We start from the raw sequence: 20,288 nt of genomic DNA, 5'->3' as shown, positions 1-20,288 counted from the left end.
ACCAGATCCGGTTATACAGATTTGTGGTGTACCCTAGATGCATTGCATTGCAATGTGTGTTGCTTCTTGAGTACTAGTCTACTCCTGTGACTGAAAAATGACACAGCAGAGCTGAAGAGGGTTCAGAGAAGGGCAGCAAGGATGACTGAAAGACTTCTTTTTAAAGGACAACCTGTATTTCCCAACTGCCTCTGTCTTCTGTCTCCACTCATCAGTGTAGTGACTGCAGCATCTTGTAGACTTCTGAACAATGAATGTAACTCCCACAACTCAGCGCAGACTTGTCCTTTTGTGTAAGCTTATGTCATTTAAAACAATAGCTGAAAATGTGATTTAATGATTTGTTCAAACATTTTTCTTGTACTCTTGACCAGAATGCATTTCTTAGTGACTCTGATAGTGTGCTTTCTATGTAGGTTTTATTTGAGTAAAGGATTTAGGGTTTTTGTTTTTCTAATTGCAAATCATTCTCTTTCCTAATGGAAATATAAAAGGTATGATATCCTGACTTTTGGAAATTTAAAAAAAAAAAATCTATTGCCAGTTAAAAACACACAGGTGTAAGATAGTATTTACAAGTAGTGAATGTACTTTATTGGGGTAACTGTAGTCTTTGTTCGTAGGTTTTCTGACTTCCAGACTGCATCTTCTGAGCTCCATAGGAGGACCTATCTTGTTTCAAATGTGGGGGAAAGTTAGGAAAAAATAATCTTGGTCTCAATGTGTTAACAGTATACTGGGTCACACTTCTATGTAACAGGAAGGGTTACAGAAGGTAGATGCTTGTGCTGAATTTCCCTGTAACAGTGTGTAGAGTGAGGTCAGATTTTATGCATTTGAGATATCAGGCAAAAACATACTTGCTTCCAGAAACTGTCTTTAATGTATTCAGTATTGCTTTACCTAAAAGTAGAGGATGTAATAAATGAATAATACCACCACAGATGTCGAAGAAGGATAGGTTATATACAGAATTCTGCACAGGATAAATGTGAGTATGTGGGATTTGTGTTTCTCTGGCTCAGACAGGAATCTCATACAATTGTCATCCTGTTCGTATTTCCCTGGTAACATGATGTTGAGCTTTCTGCCATTAAATCACTTATGGTGATGACTTTTTAAAACAAACAGACAAACAAACAACAATTATTAGGGGAGCGACCTTATCTTTTTGTGTCAATTGGAATTATGAGTTTTGTCTGTTTATCTGGTCATGTACAGAGTTATATAGCTTCAGGTCTTTTAAAAACTCTTGCCTGCTCATCAGTAAGGATGACAGCTTTCTCCAAGTTGGCAGAATTTTTCTGAAAAGGTGCAAGATTTTTTTTGGCATTACCTGGCACTGTTACTTACAATCTTATTAGCTTTTTAACCATTGATCACTGAAAGAATATAGAGGATGATGAGAGCCAGTTTGCTGGTAAGGATGAGTGAATATCACTAATATAATTTGTTACACTAAGATTCTAAATTAAATGAGTAAAGGCAGACTGTTCATTTAAGATAGTCTTTTTATAATTGGGAAAGATAGCATGCTTTAGGAGTTAAGTCTCTACATTAGTAGGAGAGACAATCTTAAAATTTATGATACTATGAAAAATGTACAGCAAATAGTTATCAGCCAAAAAAGTAAAAAGCATGAGAAATTACTAGATGTGTTTCAGGTCATGCTGGATAAAAAGAATTACAACTTTTATTTAATATAATAAGAAATAAGGTCAGAATTTCTCCGAAGTTGAAAGGTGTGTCATCTTCAAAGATCTGTCTCAATAAAATTGGGTTGAACTGTTTCTAATGCCGTCTTTAAGAAAGTCACACTGTAAATCCATTATGCAGCATCGTGTTGTTGTCATGCAAGTTCTCCTCATCTATGATCTGTAGGACTGACACTTCAGGACTACTTTGTGCAGGTAACTAATAATATAGTTTAATGAACTTGAGAAATATTCCTGTAAAAACAGTCAAATATACCTGACTTCTAAAAATCCTTCCCACTCTGGTTGTGATCTTTGCATACTAACAAAAGTACACTGAGTAGCTTACCCAAATAACAAGCTGGAGGTTTATACCTTAAGACATCTTCAGCTTTAGTTACTGAATTCACCTTTCTCTGAAATTTGGGATTATGGTGAAAATAAGACTTCTGTGGCCATCACTGTGGATTTGTATAGAGTTACAGAAAACAGCTAATTATTAGAGTCAGTTCATTGGTATGTATTGGATTTGTATTGGAAGAAAGGGTTCTTTACCCAACTGCTCATGAAAAGTGTCTGAACAAAAAGACTGAATTGTAGGAAAAACCTTTGTTTTAAATTGAAAGTCAGTTTTAGATTTAGATATGAAAGTTCTGTAGGTTCTACTTTGATTAATTCTAAATGTCTTTGTGTTAGTACACCATTGCTCATATTTGGCAACTGGGGAACGTTTTCAGTTCTGTGTGCTCTACACATGGGGAATAATTAGATTAGCATACAGAATTTCACCACCACTTGGTGGCAGTACCTGGCTTCAAAAGGACTTGTTTCTGAGAGATAAAGTGGCTTTGATTCTGTAAAACTATAGGTTAAGGGGGAGTAGATTTGTTTTAAAATTTCGAAAAGTTAGTGATGTGTTTTAGAAATGTATTTAACCTACTGGAAGAATTTGCATTAGTATGTCTCTATGGAAAATCTAGCTATCATATCTAATATGTAATTTAAGAGTATTTCTTGTGTTAATAGTATTCTCCAAAGATGTATTTAATGTTCCCCAGTTGAATTATTTTAGCATTTACTTCTAGCATTTTACTTCAATTGAGTAGTGTACTTCAAGTAATTTTAGAATATAAAATTTGCTTCATGGTAGTGTTATTCATAATGTTGTGTTTTGCAGTTAAACAGAGGACTGCCAAAGCTGCTTTTTGCTTTCTGAAATGTTCTCTGCATTTTCACTTTTTTATTTATTGATATAAATTTTAGGAATAGATTTCCCAGTAGATTTTTCTGTCAACAAAGCTAGTAAAAGTTTGTGCCCTTAACTCATAGTTGTTGCATCTTGGTTGTGCTGATTCAGCAGTAGGGTCCCAGCCTTTTAAACTGGGTAATGAAATTGTTGATAAAGCGTGAAAGAAGGAATGTGGGGGAGTGGAGGAAGGCAGGAGTTATTTAAATTGGCTTTGCAGCAAAGAAAAGCATAATTCCAACGTATAGCACAGTAATTTGACAGCATATATCTCCATGTTGAGACTACTTCCTCGTCTCTGCTAGCCAAAATCTTCTGCAATGACAGCAGGTCTTTCATTTTAGTATTATCCCCCATGTAAGGACTGTAGTGATGAGACTAAAGCGTGGAAGAATGCAGGTACTTTCCTAAACACATGCTCTTTGTGAAACATCTCGCTCACTGTGACTGGAGTTAATAACAGAGCATTGCTGGTGGGAGTGGCTTCTATGAGGAGGAGGTATTTTTATTGTATTGCCTGAAAAGCTGACATTGAGAATCCAGCATCCTTAGGCCCCTCTGAGGTGTGACATATCAAGAAGGCTTCTAAGTAAATTGTGACATAGAAGAGGGATTCATCCTGTGGAAAGTCCTGAAATACTAATAGAAAAAGAGGTGGGACTTGGGAAAGGCATGTTTATAAATTTGAGTGTGATAAAATAACTTTACTTAGTGATAATATTATTTTATTTAGTGAGAGAACTCTGGAAAACAGGAACATGGGAAGAGAGATAGGAGAGAGAGGGACATCAAATCATAGTTTTGCTGTGAATATGTTCTACATAATTTGGGGTAAAGAGAAAGCACTTTTGCTGTATACCTAATTATTTTTGTGTAATTTTCTTAAGCTGTCAGAATGATAAATCTGAAGTTAGTGGTTGGAAACTTTTTTTTTTTAATTAAATTACTCTTGTGCCTATATTGCTGATATTTTGAAATGAAAGAAAAAAGTGGATAATCTGAGCATACGGAGCACTCTAAAGAGGAGTAAAATAAGCGAGAATTGGGATACTGTGTGGCAAAGTGTACTAAAACAGAATCACAGAATAGTTGAGGTTGGAAGGGCCCTGTGAAGATCTTGTCCAGTCCTCTGCCTTAAGCAGGGTCACCTAGAGCAGCTTGCCCAGGACCATGTCTGGACAGCTTTTGAATGTCTCCAAGGATGGAGGCTCTACAACCTCTCTGAGCAACCTGTGCCAGTCACTCTCGCAGTAAAAAAGTTTTCCTTGTTTTCAGATGGAAGCTCACATATTTTAGTTTGCATCCATTGCTTCTTGTCCTATCACTGAACACCACTGCAAAGATTCTGACTCTGTCTTTTTGTACCATCCCTTCAGATGTTTGTACACATTGATGAGATCCTACCAAGTCTTCTCTTCTCCAGGCTGAACAGTCCTAACTCTTACCAACCTTTCCTCACAGGAGATGCTCCAGTCTCTTAATTGTCTTAGTGGCCCTTTGCTGGACTCTCTCCAATAGCTCCATATTTCCCTTGGACTGAGCAGGCCAGAACTGGACACACTACTCCAGATGTAGCCTTACCAGTGCTGAGTACAGGGGAAGGATCACCTCCCTCAGTGTGCTGGCAACACTCCTAATGCAGCCCAGGATACTGTTGACCTTCTTTGCCACAAGGGCACATTGTTGGCTTACATTCAGCTTGCTGTCCAACAGGACCCCCAGGTACTTCTCTGCAAAGCTACTTCCCAGCATGTACTGGTGCATGGGCTTATTCATGGTGCAGGACTTCATACTTTCCTTTGCTGAACTTGCATGAGGTTTCTGTCAGCACATTTCTCCAGCCCGTTGAGGTCCATCTGAATGGCAGCACAACCTGCTGGTGTATTAACCACTCTACTCAGTCTCATATCATCAGCAAACTTGCTGAGGGTACCTTCTACCCTATCATCCAGGTCATTAATGAAGATGTTGAACAGTGTTGGACCCAGTCTTGACCCCAGGATACAGCGCTAGTTACTGGCAACCAATTACACTTTTTACCAATGATCACAACCCTTAATTATTTGGCAGCTTGATAAAAATATTGTCTCACAACAAGGATGGGAGCAGAGCTTTTATTTATAGACTGTAATGAGGAAAAACTTCCTTGTTCTGTAATGCTAGTCGTTAACAAAATAAACGAGAACCACGAAAATGGTGAAGGGTTTAGAGAGGAAGCCATATGAGGACCGGCTGAAGTCACTTGGTCTGTTCAGCCTGGAGAAGAGAAGACTGAAGGGAGACCTCATCGTGGTCTACAGCTTCCTCACAAGTGGAAGAGGAGGGGCAGGCGCTGATCTCTTCTTCCTGACGACCAATGATAGGACCCGAGGGAACGGCAGGAAGATATGCCAGGGGAGGTTTAGGTTGGACATTAGGAAAAGGTTCTTCACCCAGAGGGTGGGGGTGGAGCACTCGAACAGGCTCCCCTGGGAGCTAGTCACGGCGCCAAGCCTGACAATATTCAAGAAGCATTTGGACAACACCCTCGGACATATGGTGTGAATTTTGGGGTTGTCCTATGCTGGGACAGGAGTTGGACTCTATGATCCTTGTGGGTCCCTTCCAACTCAGGACATTCTGTGATTCTATGAAACTATTCATTGCATTGTGTCTAAATAAAAGCAATTGTTGGTACCATACTTGAGGCTTAAGAATACATTTGACTGAAAAACACGGGTAATGGTGATGAAAGATGAAAAGTGTTTTCTCAAACGTTTAGTTTCTTCAGAGAGAAAAAAGGTGTGAGCATGTGAGATTGACATAAAGGAGAAGAATTTATCTATGCATGTAAATGTACGTAAGGGAACAGTTTTTGAGAGAAATAGTGTGTATTATTACAGAGCATTAAGTCTGTATTCTTCAAACTTACGTGTCTTACTGGAATGCTGCTAGTCATTACCATGTATGTCTGCATTCAGGAAAATTGAATATTTGATTGTAGTTCTCATCTTTAGTAGAAACTAATGGCAGTGCAAATCAAACTAGATCGTACTACTAAAAATCCAAACTAGACAAAGAGCTGCAAGAATGTGGAGACTTAAGTACTTGGCTGTCCTCTCTGGACAGGGTTGTGGAGTGCTGGGGGGAGTTATGGAAGCCTGTGGAGTTGCCAAACAATGTGTGACTGTTCTTAAGTTACCAGATTCAAAGTCTTGGTTTTTTGTACTGGCTAGGCATCTTTTAGAAATACCTAATTCAATTTGAAAAGTCTCTACCAATGAAACCATCCTAAACTGCTGCATTAGCACTTAGGACTACAAGAGTAATTTTTTGAAGTCATACATCTGATTCTTGTGACACTTGAATTGTATTGTCATTTATATCATTGATTTCAGTATTGAATTTTAGCATGATGCACCCCATTGTGACAGACTGGTTTATTTTCCCAAGCAAATCAATATTAGAGAAATAAGATTAACAATGGTCGGTGGCAGTAATGGTATTCTTTTCTATGATTTCTGAATTGTAAGACGGTGATGCTTCAGTTGTGTATTGTTTCCTTTCACATGTGAGATGTTAAAATGTCACTCAAACATTTTAGACCAGAAATCAAATTTCCGAAATTTTGACATTTTTAAGGAAACATCTTTTTTCCTTACTACCTGACACACAGCTTTTGAAGAAATTGCTTCATTAGAAACAAAGTTTCAGGTGATAAACTTTTTGAAAAAGTGTGCTTCAGGTTTGATGTTCATGAGTATAATATTACTGAAAAGGCAGGTTGCTTTCGTGTGATGACTCCGAGTTTCTCTTTCGTCAACTTTTTCCACAGAGATACGACAACTCAGTGAATCTTTCAACAGTATAACAAAAGGTTATACTGTGGGTGGCAATAACTTTCCATTTCTTTATTTAGTCATAATACAACTTCTTAGTGTTGTATCAGTAATTTTTCTTGCCGCTTTAAAAATAGTTTTTAATATGGGAGTCTGATTAGCTATGAGAGTTTTCTATGTTTGTGTTTTCATATGAACAGCTATGGATCGGAATTGAAGATAACTAGTTTTCAGTGGAACTCCTTAGACCGTAGTTATATTAATAACCATATACTTGTATGTGAAGTAGATGTGGGAGGGCAATATTCGTGGTGCTGTGCGTATTAAACAAACTGTCTCTTCACTAGCGAAGTTTAAAAAAAAAAAATCCAGAAGTGTTCAGGTGATTTGTAGGATTCAAAGCTAAGTAAGGCAGTCTACAAATAGTCAGTGTCTCTGCTGTGCAGAAGGGAATGTATTTTCAACAACTTAATTTGCAAACACAAATAGAAGCTTGAGGAAGGTACGGTGAGTCACGGACTCATCCTCTGGTTGTCAGGCTTTGTGGTTCTGTTTCCATCTGGATCTGGATAGCTTTTTAAGAAGATATAAAGTGGAAAACAAGTAATAGGTATTCTTCTAACGATCAAAGTATTGTGATTTTATTGACTTTGGGTATTCGTATTGCTAGATAACACTCAAAACTCAGGAGGTGTGAACTGTGTGCATTACTGTGTGAAGGAGGCAAAAATACTGCACAACTATCCTCTAAATAACTTGACTTTTTTTCCTCAAGATGTCGCTGGTTTATGCTTATACACTATTAGTTCCTCTATTACTCTGTACAAACCTTCATTTTCCAAAGGTTCTTAAACATTTCACTTTTGATAGAAGCTCCATGCTAGGCGTGATTAAGTTGTTAAAGGAATAGACTGTTTAATGGGGCAAAATGGAGGGAGATGCCTCTCTAGTCCTGTGCCATGGTGTACTTAAGCTCTCTCTGGTCTGCTGCTTGTTGCCTAAAAATCTGTGACACTGGTTCCATCATCTTTAATATAATCTGTCATTTGAGAAAGCTTTATTACAGGAATGCTTGTGGATAAAATGATGGGGTTTGTTAGTTTTCTCTATTTACATAACAAAGTCTTGAAGAAAAATCTAAATGGGAACAGTGCACACCTGAAACACCTTTCCTATCTCTTGAATACTTGAATAATCCCTTGAGTGTCCTGGTTATTCACATATCTGCTTAAAGAACTTGACTTATGACGAGTTACTTAGCACAGGACAAGTATATTTTTGCCTTCGTTACAGCACTGCTGAAAGACACTATGTTTCTTCAGTTACTTTATAACTAGGCTGATTAAATTCCATCCATTTAGGAGATGGCTTCTAAGTTTTTGTGCCACTTAATAGTCACTCTGTGCTTTTAGCACATTGGCTTATATTTATGAATTTAATGAGAAACTTGATATCAAAACACATAAAAGCACTTCTTGCTTTTCACAAAATTGACCAAATTCTTGCATCTTAATTTTTCAGCTCCATGTGTTTTCAAACCTATTGTAAATCCTTGTAAAATAATGTGAGTTTTCTAACAGAAACTGTCAAATCTCTAACTCCAACTGCTAATAGGCAACAGTGTAGTACATATAGCACTGGAGCATAGGCTTTAATGAATGAGCATTGCATGAAGGCAATACTCTTAATTTGGTGTGTGACCCTATTACATAGTGAAGGTTGTCATTATGAAATAAGAACTTGGAAATGTCGTAAAGCTACTGATAATAAATACAATTAATAATGTACATAGAACAATGGAATTAAGTACATTCCTATTAAAAAGAATTGGTAATGAACAGAAAGTGGACAGCATAGATCTGATGACGGGAAGGTTGCATCTAATCTGAATTACTGAGTGACCTAGGAAGCTTGCTCAGAGGGATTACTGAATAATTATGTTAATATGCAATTATCACCTCATTTTTTCTGTAGTAACCTCAAGATGTAGTGTAGTAAGGGTGTTATAGCAAGTGCTGATAGTTTGCAAAAATACTGATGTTCAAGATTTTTGAGACAATAAGATTAGCTTAAGGCATTTAAATTACGATTTGTCAGCTTGAAGATAAATCTGACCTTACACTTTTTTAATGCTTAGACTATCTGGCCACAGGCAGTCATATCTGCAGAACTCATTATGATTTTTAAAACTGATATTTTATGAAGAAAAAACAATATTAAATATTATGTAAATTTTAAAGTAGTTAATTAAATGGGGTGGAATGTAGCTTAGTTGGCTAAATAATTGATTGTTTTCTACTTTTGAATATGAAATAGTTTCTATATAATAGTGTATCATGTAAACCAGGAATAACACTGTTAACTGCATTACAGTCATTCTAGGCTTACCTGTAATAATTGAATTGAATTTGACCTAGCCTTTTATCTAAAGTATGTTTCAAAGGTATGAGCTTGGGGTTGTGTCCGTTTGTGTAGGCTTTTTGAGCATTGCCATTTTTACACTTCTGTATCTCCTAGGTATATTGCACAATGTGTTTAAATAAAAATTACCTCAACTGTATAGTACTTGCCGTGGTAGAGGCTATAACAAGCACTATTTGCAGGAAATTTAAAGTTTTATCTCAATGTTTAATTTTTCAGATACACTAACTAAGGATTAATTAGTATGTATTTTGACAGAATTCATAATTTGTGTATTTCTGATATGGTATAGAGAAGATAATTTTAAAACTTGATGGAAATACACAAAGAATATTGCATACCTTTGGTTACATCTTAGTTGTTGCAATTGATTGATTGATTTTTCTTTTTTCCCCCCGAGTGTTCAGATTAGGTAGTGTTTCAGTTTGGGTGTTGTGTTTCCTGAATGGTACGAGTTAGATGATAACATTTCCTCAAAAACGATGGCATTATGTGGAATGTTTTTTTGCACGTGTCTAGTTACACCTATCATTGTTACTGCATAAATTTCTACACATGGAGTAAATAATGGAAATGAAGTATTGCATCTTGGCTCAGTGTCATCACAAGACTCTAAATTACTGTAATTTAAAAAGATATTTTATATATTTTCTTTAATACCATGCTGTTAAAACTGCTAACTTTCTTGTTGTTTTCCTGCACGTAAAATAGTGAATTGTACCACCCTGATAGCTGGAAAAAATGTGGTAATTAGCAGAAAATTATTAAAATGTAACAGCGATACTATTGATACAGTAAGCATTTCAGGCTTGATACAAAGACTGAAATCTGTAGGGACAACTGTATTACCATAGAAGACTTCTAATCAGATCCATATGGAATAGTTCACAATCACCATAAATACACAATATGGAAAGGAGTCTCTTACAAGATTGCTCAGTGTCATGTTTTAGATATTGCTCATGATAATTCTGAAGAGCCGCAGTTTAAAGGTGCCTGAGCCACCTTTTTTAACTTAAGCTTTAACACTAGTATTTAGTGTCAGTATGGTTTTGTATGTAGAGCAACATGGTTTTGGCTTCATCACGTAAACCTGTGAAAAGTTTTCAGGAGCCATTCTGATAATGAGGATTGCGATCTCCAAGCAGGCACGATATTCTCAGTTTGCCTCCCCGCTGTTCGGGGGGTACCGATGAAGTTGCTTGAAGTGGGAAGCGTCTGTTCTTCCTCTGAACCCCTCACACCAGAACAGATGGGTGGAACTTGGAACATGGAAGGTTTTACCTCAGAGGTGGTAACAGTGAAGCCACTCATTAACACTGAATTTACCACTTCGTTAGCAACGTTGCTTCCTGTTGAGAAAAGCTAATACAGGCTCTCAAATTGACTGAGCGTACATTTGTCTACCTCTGCAGTAATAAAATGAGGAAAACGCACATCTTTCAGGCAAAACTGACTTACTAAATTTCTTCTAAACTTTTTGTGAACATTTTTATACTCTGCTGCCTGATACTGTATGAAGCTTACACTATTCAGTTGCAAAACTGTTGGAGCCGTTGTGCATCCTTGGAGGTTTCACTTCTTTTAATTGACTTTTTGCATTACTGATTCTTAGTGCATGTTTGCAGTGCCCGTTTCTAACTTGTGTACGTGATGTAAAGACTCCTGCTGGGTGGTGCATTATCACCATTTTAGGGTGATAGCTTTGAATGTGATCTTATTGGAAGTCTTTATTATGGTGGAAAATGACCCATCTCAAAACAGCAAAGAAATGCAAAAATCTTAAGAAGTGGGAAGATGAGAAACTAGGGTGTCTAGTAGAACATTTGCATAAAGATATATTACAGATAAATAATACAATAAAATAGTTCATACACTTTAAGCGTTTATTATGCATCTGACATGAGAGTTGCTGTATTTTTAAATTGGCTAGTTCAATGATTGAGTAGCAAAGGAAACATTTATTTAGTGGCAGAATTTTTTCATTTTATTTCTACTCCAAATATAGTTATTTTTATCTTCAAAATACTAAACAAGTTGTATTACACTAAGCTTTGTTTTTTACAAACTTAAAGGAGGTTAAAGTATTTGTTTAGTCCTTTTGCCCATTTGAAACAAAACAAGCACAATAACAGAGAATTTCCACGAGGCCGTAGCTAGGTTTGACTTGTGTGGATACCTATCATAATGTTAAATTGAAAAACTAATAGAAATGCTGGACTCATTTTAGAGTGTGATGTATAAAGATGAAAGTGGTGGTGTTTAACCAGGTTGTTTTCTCTCCTTAGGAAAAAAGGATGTCAAGCGTGGTCTTCCTTGATTTCGATGAAGGACCATTGCACGGAGCCATGGATATTACTTGTGAGTTATAACAGCTTAATTCAAAGAGTCTAGGTAATGACTCCTTTTAACTGAGCTCTATTCAAAATGTTAATTAGTAACTGAAACTAAGTATGTGATGGCAGGAATCAAATTCCCCAAAAGATCAAAGCGAATAGTACTCTTTAAGGGTAAAATATGTGATTTCTGTAAAATATAGGTAGATGTTTCTGGCTCCTAGATGCGTGTTTTAATGCCTTATGGTTACTGTGTTCTGAGGACCCATACAAGAGGTAAATGCCAGGGTAGACTTAAGTTCACACTCCTGTTGATTACACACTGATTTCCATATGTAGGCAACTCCTTTGCACACACTAAGCATTGGGTACATGGTTTTGTGTATGAATGAAAGTCACTTGTAGAAAGGCATATTTATATACATAAGGCCTCTCAGAGGGAATTAATATGTAGTAGTTCTCTGTACTAATAGACGCTACTGTTGTCATGCTCTGGATTCAACATAGTGATTTTGTCTGGTAGGTAAATCCTAATTAAATGTTTCTTTCTAATTTGGGGTTTTTTCGAGAAGATGCTATTTTATTTGTTTATCATTTAAAATGGTCTTATAACATAAGCAGGACCTGATTTATTTATTTATTTTAAAGTAAGGAGAGTCCTTTTATAAGAACGGAATGGGAAGACATTTAATTTCTTCAGTGAGTTGATCCTTTGCTATGTCTCTATCAGTAATCAGGTGTTCAAAATCAACTTAGTTGTGTTTTCTCCTTTAATACCAAAGTAAACGCTTCTTCAGGCTTCTGTGTAGCATCAGGTCAGTTGTACTCAAGCGCTTTGAAAAAAGTCATACTTCAAAATACACAAAGATTCTTTTAGTTTCCTAGGTGCTAAAGGGAAGTATGGTTTAAAAAAAAAAAAAAATCACTGAAATGACTAGCAGATGTCTGAGTAGCCTTTACTCCTAACTTGTTTTACTTCTAGGAAACAACTTAAGATAAACTCTGTGTTTATATTAATGTATACATAGAATGTATTTATTTGCACAGTTTTTGACAATCTCATTTCCCCCATCTTGCTTGCGTGTATGTGTTCAGGCTTTTTTGAACTGGGATACTGGGCAGTGACTGGTTTTCTGTATGGTTATTAATACAGCATAGCAAAGAAGTATAATTTTTTTTAAATGCTTCATTGATTAATTTTAAACATGTCTTGAATATCCTAAATAAAAAAATACATTTTTAACAAGTTCAAAACATATTTTTAGATTACAGTGTGAAGAAGGGGGACCCTGAAAAAAAACTGTAAATTTAAGATTACCATTATTTATTTCTGTGATTGCCTGATTCTTTTCTTGTTTGTTTGTTTGTTTGTTTTTTAGTATAAATGTACTTAATGGCTAGACCAGCAATATGGATGATTTAGAGATAAATACTGAAGTCACTGGTGCTAAAGAAGAAGAAATCCTGTGTGATGATAATTTCATATCTGAGGAAGAACGTGGCATTCCTAAACCACAAGAGAGCGACACATCATTTCAGAAGAACAATACATTGACTCTGCCTGAGGAGCTATCGAGGGACAGATCTGAAAAAGCCTTAAGTGGAGGCCAGACTTCTCTATTTATACACACTGGTGCTCCTACTGTTTCTAGCGAAAACTTTATCTTGTCTAGAGGAACTGCTGTTAATGGACCAGTTTCACACTCCACCTCAACTAAGACTTCCATTATGAATAAAGGCAGTGTTTCATTAACCACTGGACAGCCTGTAGGTCATCACACAGATTCCTGCTCAACTTTGACAGTGGTTCATGATCTTCAGCTGCCTGCAAAGAGTACAACACAGAAATCAAGTCAGCACCAAGTTTTATTTTTGTTACCTGATGTAGCACATGCTAAGAACCTGACTCATTCCATTAAAAATCTACCTACCTCTGCTTCAATTGGTTGTGATTCACAGAAATCAGTAGGAAACAGTGTAGATAGCACTTTAGTAGGCCAAGTAGAAGTTTGTGAGGATGATAAAAATTTGCTAGTAAAAGATGATTGTGTCGATACATTAACAGGCATTTCCTCAGGTACAGGTGGTTTTAGATCGGGATGTGATCCCAGCTGGGATCCACAAAAGGAGTTTATACAGTTTCTTATGACAAATGAAGAAACAATAGAGAAGTCTCCCATTCACTGTAAAGTAGGCTTAGAAAAAAAGCGAAAAAGGAAAATGGATGTTAGTAAAATAACACGCTATACTGAAGACTGTTTTGGTGATACCAGTTGTATTCCTAGTAAATCAAAACTATTAAATGTTGACTTCTTAGAGCAGAATGAGGAGCTACAAATAGTAGAACCACAAAAATATTCATTGAGTAAAGTAAAGCCTGAGTCCACAGATGAAGAGCTGGAAGCTGTTGATGCTATCCAGCAGCTCATTTATAGTCCCACTAGTAACTGTGCAGAAGATACTTCTCCTGTTCACACTAGCACTTTTCTTTCCAATACTTTAAAAAATAAATGTGAACAGAATGATTCTGAATCGCCATCTACTTTCAGTACTGATGAACCATCATTTTATCCCTGTACAAAGTGCAATGTGAATTTTAGGGAGAAGAAACATCTGCATAGGCATATGATGTACCATTTAGATGGGAACAGTCATTTCCGACATCTCAATGTCCCCAGGCCCTATGCATGTAGGGAATGTGGAAGGACATTTCGAGATCGTAATTCACTTCTAAAACATATGATAATTCACCAGGAAAGAAGGCAGAAACTGATGGAAGAAATCCGTGAGCTGAAAGAACTTCAGGATGAGGGTAGGAGTGCACGGTTACAGTGTCCTCAGTGTGTATTTGGTACCAATTGTCCCAAAACGTTTGTGCAGCATGCAAAGACCCATGAAAAAGATAAAAGATATTATTGCTGTGAGGAATGCAATTTCATGGCTGTGACAGAAAATGAACTGGAATGCCATCGAGGGATTGCTCATGGAGCAGTAGTCAAATGTTCAATTATCGGTAGCGACATGTCGCAGAGGAAAACGCAGAAAAAGGCATCCTTGAAAGATCCGTATTTAGGATCCTCAAAAAAGTCATCGACATATATGTGTAAGATGTGTCCATTTACTACTTCAGCTAGAAGCATTTTAAAAAAACACATGGAATATTTGCACCCAGCATCATGCATTGATCCCTTTGGTAGCCATCTTAGACTAGAAAAAAGAAAAGGCAGCATAATAGAAGAATCTTTAGATTTTGGTAGCAGGACAAAACAGTTGATCAAACAATCTTCTACTTTTCCAAAGAACTCTGCTTTAAAACAGGATGTAAAAAGATCATTTGGCTCTACTTCACAGTCCAGTAACTTCGCAAAACTTCACAAGAGACCCTACAGGATACAGAAGGCTCGGAAAAGCGTTTCACAGTCATCTGTAAGTGTGTGCAATCTAAATTCTACAAACAAGACCTTTTTGATTAGAAATAGCATTGACCAGAAACCTAAATGTTTTCATCAAGCAGCAAAGCAGAAAGCTAGTGTCAAAACAAGCGGTAATTATTTATATAGGCGCAAATATGAAAACTACAGGATGATTAAAAAATCTAGTGACTCTTATCCTTTGCATTTAAAAAAGGAAGAGTCCAACTCTGTCAGTTCTTTACATTTATTTTCTTCATCAAGTAGTCCCCGTAATAATTGTTTTGTCATGGATTCAAATAATCTTGATTGCGAAAGGGCAGAAGGCTGTAAAGATCGTAGGCATGTAGCTGTAAAAAGAGTGGTTAAAGAATCCAAGAGGGAAGGCTCTGTTACAGGAGATGATTTGGATTGCTATCCAGATTTTCTGCATAAAATGACTGTTGTTGTTTTACAGAAACTTAACTCTGCTGAAAAAAAAGACAGCTATGAAACGGAGGATGAAAGTTCATGGGATAATGTTGAACTATGTGATTACACTACACAGTCTGTGGAGGATGAATCTTACAGTGATATTAATCAGGAGCATGTAAACCTATTCCCCATATTCAAAGGTAAAATGGAAGATCATGAAGCTGGTGATAAATCTTCACTTAGTTATGAGCAGAATGATGGCTTTTATTTTGAGTATTATGAAGATGCTGAGGGTAGTAACTTCCTGCATGATTTGCAGGATCCTCAGAATTTAGAAAATGTAGGATCAGCATTGCCAAAGCATAATTCAGTTTTCCATTGGACTGATTTGTCGCTTGAAAAGAAGTCCTGCCCATACTGTCCAGCAACCTTTGAAACAGGTGTTGGGTTGTCCAATCATGTCAGAGGACATCTTCACAGAGCTGGACTAAGCTACGAAGCCCGTCATGTTGTTTCACCAGAACAGATAGCAACAAGTGACAAAATGCAACATTTTAAAAGAACTGGAACGGGAACTCCTGTTAAACGTGTTAGAAAAGGTAAGTTGTTTTGTGGGGTTATTTTGTTTTGGTTTTTTTTAATTTGGGTATAAAGTAGAAGGGACGAACAGATTTACTGAGCACTAAACAAGGCTTGCTTTATCTTGTTGTAAAGCCTCTCTTGTCCTTGTGATTTGCTATTGTAATGTTTAAATGCATATAATTGTCAAAAAATATAAAAATTATTTTCTTTCTAGCGATTGAGAAATCTGAAACTTCCTCTGAGCATACATGTCAGCTCTGTGGAGGCTGGTTTGATACTAAAATTGGATTGTCAAATCATGTGCGAGGACACCTGAAGAGGCTTGGCAAAACCAAGTGGGACGCACACAAGTCTCCAATCTGTGTTCTGAATGAGATGATGCAGAATGAAGAGAAGTATGAAAAAATCCTAAAGGCTTTGAACAGTCGACGCATTATTCCCAGACCGTTTGTTGCTCAGAAATTTGCATCAAATGATGACTTTTTATCTCGGAATGTTATACCTCTTGAAGCATACCATAATGGCCTAAAGACTGAAGATACATCTGTGTCTGCGTCAGAGGAAGAAGGGCTGAGTTTCCTAAATGAATGTGATGAAACAAAAGCAGTACTACATGATGAAAAAAAAAATCAGTCACTTACACTGATAGAACTCCTGAAAAATAAGAGGCTAGGAGAAGAAAGGAATCCTGATATTTCTCCTCAAAAGATTCATAATCAAACTGCAAGAAAGAGGTTTGTTCAGAAATGTGTTCTTCCATTAAATGAAGACAGTCCATTGATGTATCAGCCACAAAAAATGGACTTGACTATGCAGTCAGGTAAGAAGATGTTTCTAGCTGTCTTGACAACATTTCCAAAGAATCCTTTAATTCATAGAAAATGTACAAGTGCAGAGTATTTTATTGGGGATTCTGTTCATTTAATTCTTGTTTTGTTTCCAGAGGACACTGACTGCAAGAGGTAGCACAGCAAATTTTTCTGACATGTTTTTCGTAAGGTGAACAAGCACCTCAGCAGCACTGAGGGGTTTTTGCATGGAACATAGTTCTGTTCTGCATATGGCTGGGCATACAAATTCAAAGCGGACGCAAAATGAGCCTCAGTGAGGAAGATGACACATCCTGCAATAACAAGTTGAAGTGTCCATGCATATTTGGTAGACTAACAGTTCTGAAATGTTTGGGCTTGTAACCCTGTTTCTGGGCATTAGAACAGCTGGTTTGGGAACTACTTCATTTAAATCTTTGAGGTTTGTGCAAAGCAGCATTTGCTCAAACTAACAGAACTGTTTATATCATTATACATGCATAATATTCCAAATTGGTGAATCACTGTCAACTAATTTTGATGGTTTCAGGCAAACATACTCTTATAACATAGGTTAATTCTTGTTGGTTTCAAAATTGCGGTTGTTGTGAGAAACTGATGCTTGCTTAGTGCCTCTCTATCCTGAGTGAAGACCCGTGCTGGTTCAAGCTTTGTTGGAATGCAGTTGTAGCCAGCAGGTTTCTAATGCACAGCCCCTGACCGATACGGCCCCTCCACTGAGAATTGTGCTAATGAAACAATTCTATAATCAACTTCCTAGATACTCTGTATACTAATAGAGCAGGTTTTTAGAGTGATGTTTTTAACCTACTTGTCACATAAGAGTTATTTCTAGTCTTGGGGAATTCTTACAACATCCTTTTTAATGTGTATGTAGAGCTTGCATTTACTCGTTTCTTGTTTGGACACCACCTTATAATGCTACAGGATTCTTTAGATTGAGGAACAGGATCTTATTTTTATACCCCTGACTTTTTTTGGTTCTGTTGGTTTTCTTGTTATTAGCCAGTGCAGGTTAGTAAAACTGGCAGTGCCTAGTACTTTTTCACCTATATTCTTGTCTGTCTTTAAACAAATAAAAACAACAACAATCTGATGTGCTCAGATGTTCTTTTAGGGGACTACAGAAGTGTGGCAATCAGTTTCTTAACAAAGGTGGCTTTCTAAAATGACATAGTAGAGGTGGAACAGAATTACATTTAATGTCTTCTGGACGTCTGTGGTTGTCCTTTAAGACAGGAGATTGCTTAATAAAGGAAGTGTATCTTTGACAGGCTTAATGCTTTGAAAACAATGCTAAAGGAATAGCTTGCCAAACCTGTCACTGTGTATTGCTTTCCGTTTAATACTTACTGCTGAATACTAGGTAGCATCTGTTTGGTTGTGATGAACAACCAGGTAAAAATAAACATATGCTTGCAGAGTACTAACAGTTACGAATAGGGCCCTATAATTATCTGTGGCTGAGGTAACAGAATTTGACAACTAACGCACTGTGCCAGTTGAGTTAATAAGAAACTATTTAACATCGAGTTGAAATTCTTCTGTTTTTCCTAAAAAGGCAAATATTTCCAATTCTGGTTTCAGTTTTTAAAAAGGTTTTTACCAACCAGGTGTTCTTCTTCTATAACTTGCCTGAAAAAGCAGCATGTCTTCTGTGGGCTGCTGGAGAATAGGATTCTTTCTTTCCTGCAAACAGAGGCTTTCCAGCTGAGTAGTTCTAGCTTTTTTATTTATTCTTCTAATCACTTTTTAGTAGAGAACTTGAAATATTAGTTGACCAAAACAATACCTCTGTGGTAAAATGAAGGGAGAAACATTACAGTGAAGTTGAGCAGGGGATAAGTTATAATGGTTTCTTTGTCTGGTAAGTGAGGAGTTCAGTATTGTTTCACTGTTTTCCTGTGATAAATAGCATGTTGCTTTGTTGATGATTTATTTAGCACAAAGATTTTAGCAAAAAACTTCAAATCATTAACTTTCATTATCGATTGCGCATCTAAAGTAATGAATAGAAAATGCACTGAACAAAATGTTTTGTCTAACAGCTGTTCAGTCGTGTGTTTTACCACCTTTTTCTCTGAGCCTTCAACGGCAGCCTAATTTAGTATTGAGCTCTTCAGTCTTACGGGTAAAACACTTTTATTACCACTTTGTCAACTAGACTTTTTAAATTCTCTTTATTGGAAATGTTGCAAGCTCTGAAATTTCTCAACAGAATTGTGCTATTCAAATTGCAGGATTGCATTTTGGGATTAGAGCTTCATAATGTGGAGATCTGTAGGAACTTGACAGTAGGTATTAAATGCAGAGTAGCCTAATGGGCTCAAGTTGCCTCCTTTCTGTTCTTTTTCAAATAACATGGTTTGGCTTAAAGCACTACATGGAAAACTAATAACGGTTAACTTGGATCCTTCTAATATACTAAACAATTGCGTCAATGCAGTGAATATATTTTAAACCATCTTTATTGCAGAAAACTTTTTACAACGCTTTGAGAATTTCATTTTTTGAAGAGAGAACTGGATTATAGTTTTCTTTTGAATGATAGGTATGCCTGTGAAGCTTAGAACGTGTGTGCATTGCAATACGACGTTTACAAGTGCTGTTAGCCTGTCCAACCACTTACGCGCTTATGCACGAAAGAAGAGTGCTGGACTTTTGACTGGGACAGGTATGTTTTGTTACAGATGTAAAAGCAAGTCTGTCTATGATACATTTTCTTCATCAGACTGGACAAAAGCATATGTTAATTCAAAATAATTTTGAAGCTTCTGCTGGTAAACAATTTACTTGCCATAAAACTTCAGCAACTTGTAAGAAAAGGTATGTTGCTGTTGTCCACTCTCATGTCTGATTTTCATTCTTACTCATTTATTTTGGATCCAACACTTAAGGTATGTAAGCAAAACTAAAAGGTGGTCACTTAAATTCATTCTACAATATCACAACTTCCAAACCAGCTAATTGGCCTTCTAATGAAATGTTTAAAAGTACCTCAAAAATGAGAGGGGGAAAAAAACCCCACAACAAACAAAAAGTAATTTTTACAATCTAGTACATATAATTACTAAGAATACTGTAGTTAAAATAGGAAAAGCAAGTAATTTTACAGTTTGTGTATTTCTAACAACATATTGTATGTAGTTGGTTTCATTTCTTGTTTGGCTCACAACCCAAAAACTACTTGGTCTGACATGGAGTGAGTATAGTACAGCATTTGGCACTGCTATTAATGTTTTTTATTAAAACACACTTCATTTTGAAATTCCTCTAATATTCCATATTTTGACTCATTTCCAGAGACCTGCAGTTTGCTTGGCTGTAGGCAATTTCTGAGTTTACTTGGATTATTGCTGAGATTAGTGGGACTTTGTATGATCAACAGCAAATTGGGGAGCAGAGATGGAATACAGTGAGGAAAATTTGGAGATATGAAGTCTGGCATATTCAGTAATTAAGAAGGGCAACCATCAGTTTTCTGTGTCAACAAGCACAGACTTCTACATAATGCTTTGGAAAAATGCATAATCCTTT

The 20,288-nt window shown here is 36.6% G+C and overlaps 1 protein-coding gene across 17 annotated transcripts in view; it reads left to right on the top strand.

Annotated features, from left to right (window-relative positions):
* The window catches only part of ZNF644 (zinc finger protein 644), an 85,282-nt gene that overhangs the window by 53,395 nt on the left and 11,599 nt on the right, over window positions 1-20,288 (top strand). For 12 of the 17 annotated variants that reach the window (XM_087731319.1, XM_087731318.1, XM_087731326.1 and 9 more), the window contains 3 exons: window positions 11,468-11,540; window positions 12,895-15,938; window positions 16,136-16,741. In XM_087731319.1, coding sequence (XP_087587445.1) covers window positions 12,926-15,938; window positions 16,136-16,741 — 3,619 coding nt within the window. In that variant the 5' untranslated portion in view covers window positions 11,468-11,540; window positions 12,895-12,925. Of the gene's footprint in view, window positions 1-11,467; window positions 11,574-12,894; window positions 15,939-16,135; window positions 16,742-16,864; window positions 19,203-19,227; window positions 19,426-20,288 lie in introns of those variants that run through there. The other 5 variants (XM_087731324.1, XM_087731329.1, XM_087731332.1 and 2 more) reach the window with 4 other exon arrangements.

The sequence above is a fragment of the Nipponia nippon genome, unplaced genomic scaffold, assembly GCF_047370975.1.
Source record: "Nipponia nippon isolate SJK-2023a ecotype South Korea unplaced genomic scaffold, ASM4737097v1 scaffold_5, whole genome shotgun sequence".
Taxonomy (NCBI): Eukaryota; Metazoa; Chordata; class Aves; order Pelecaniformes; family Threskiornithidae; genus Nipponia; species Nipponia nippon.
Note: the sequence above shows the minus strand (reverse complement) of the source record. Positions and strands in the feature narration are given on the sequence as shown.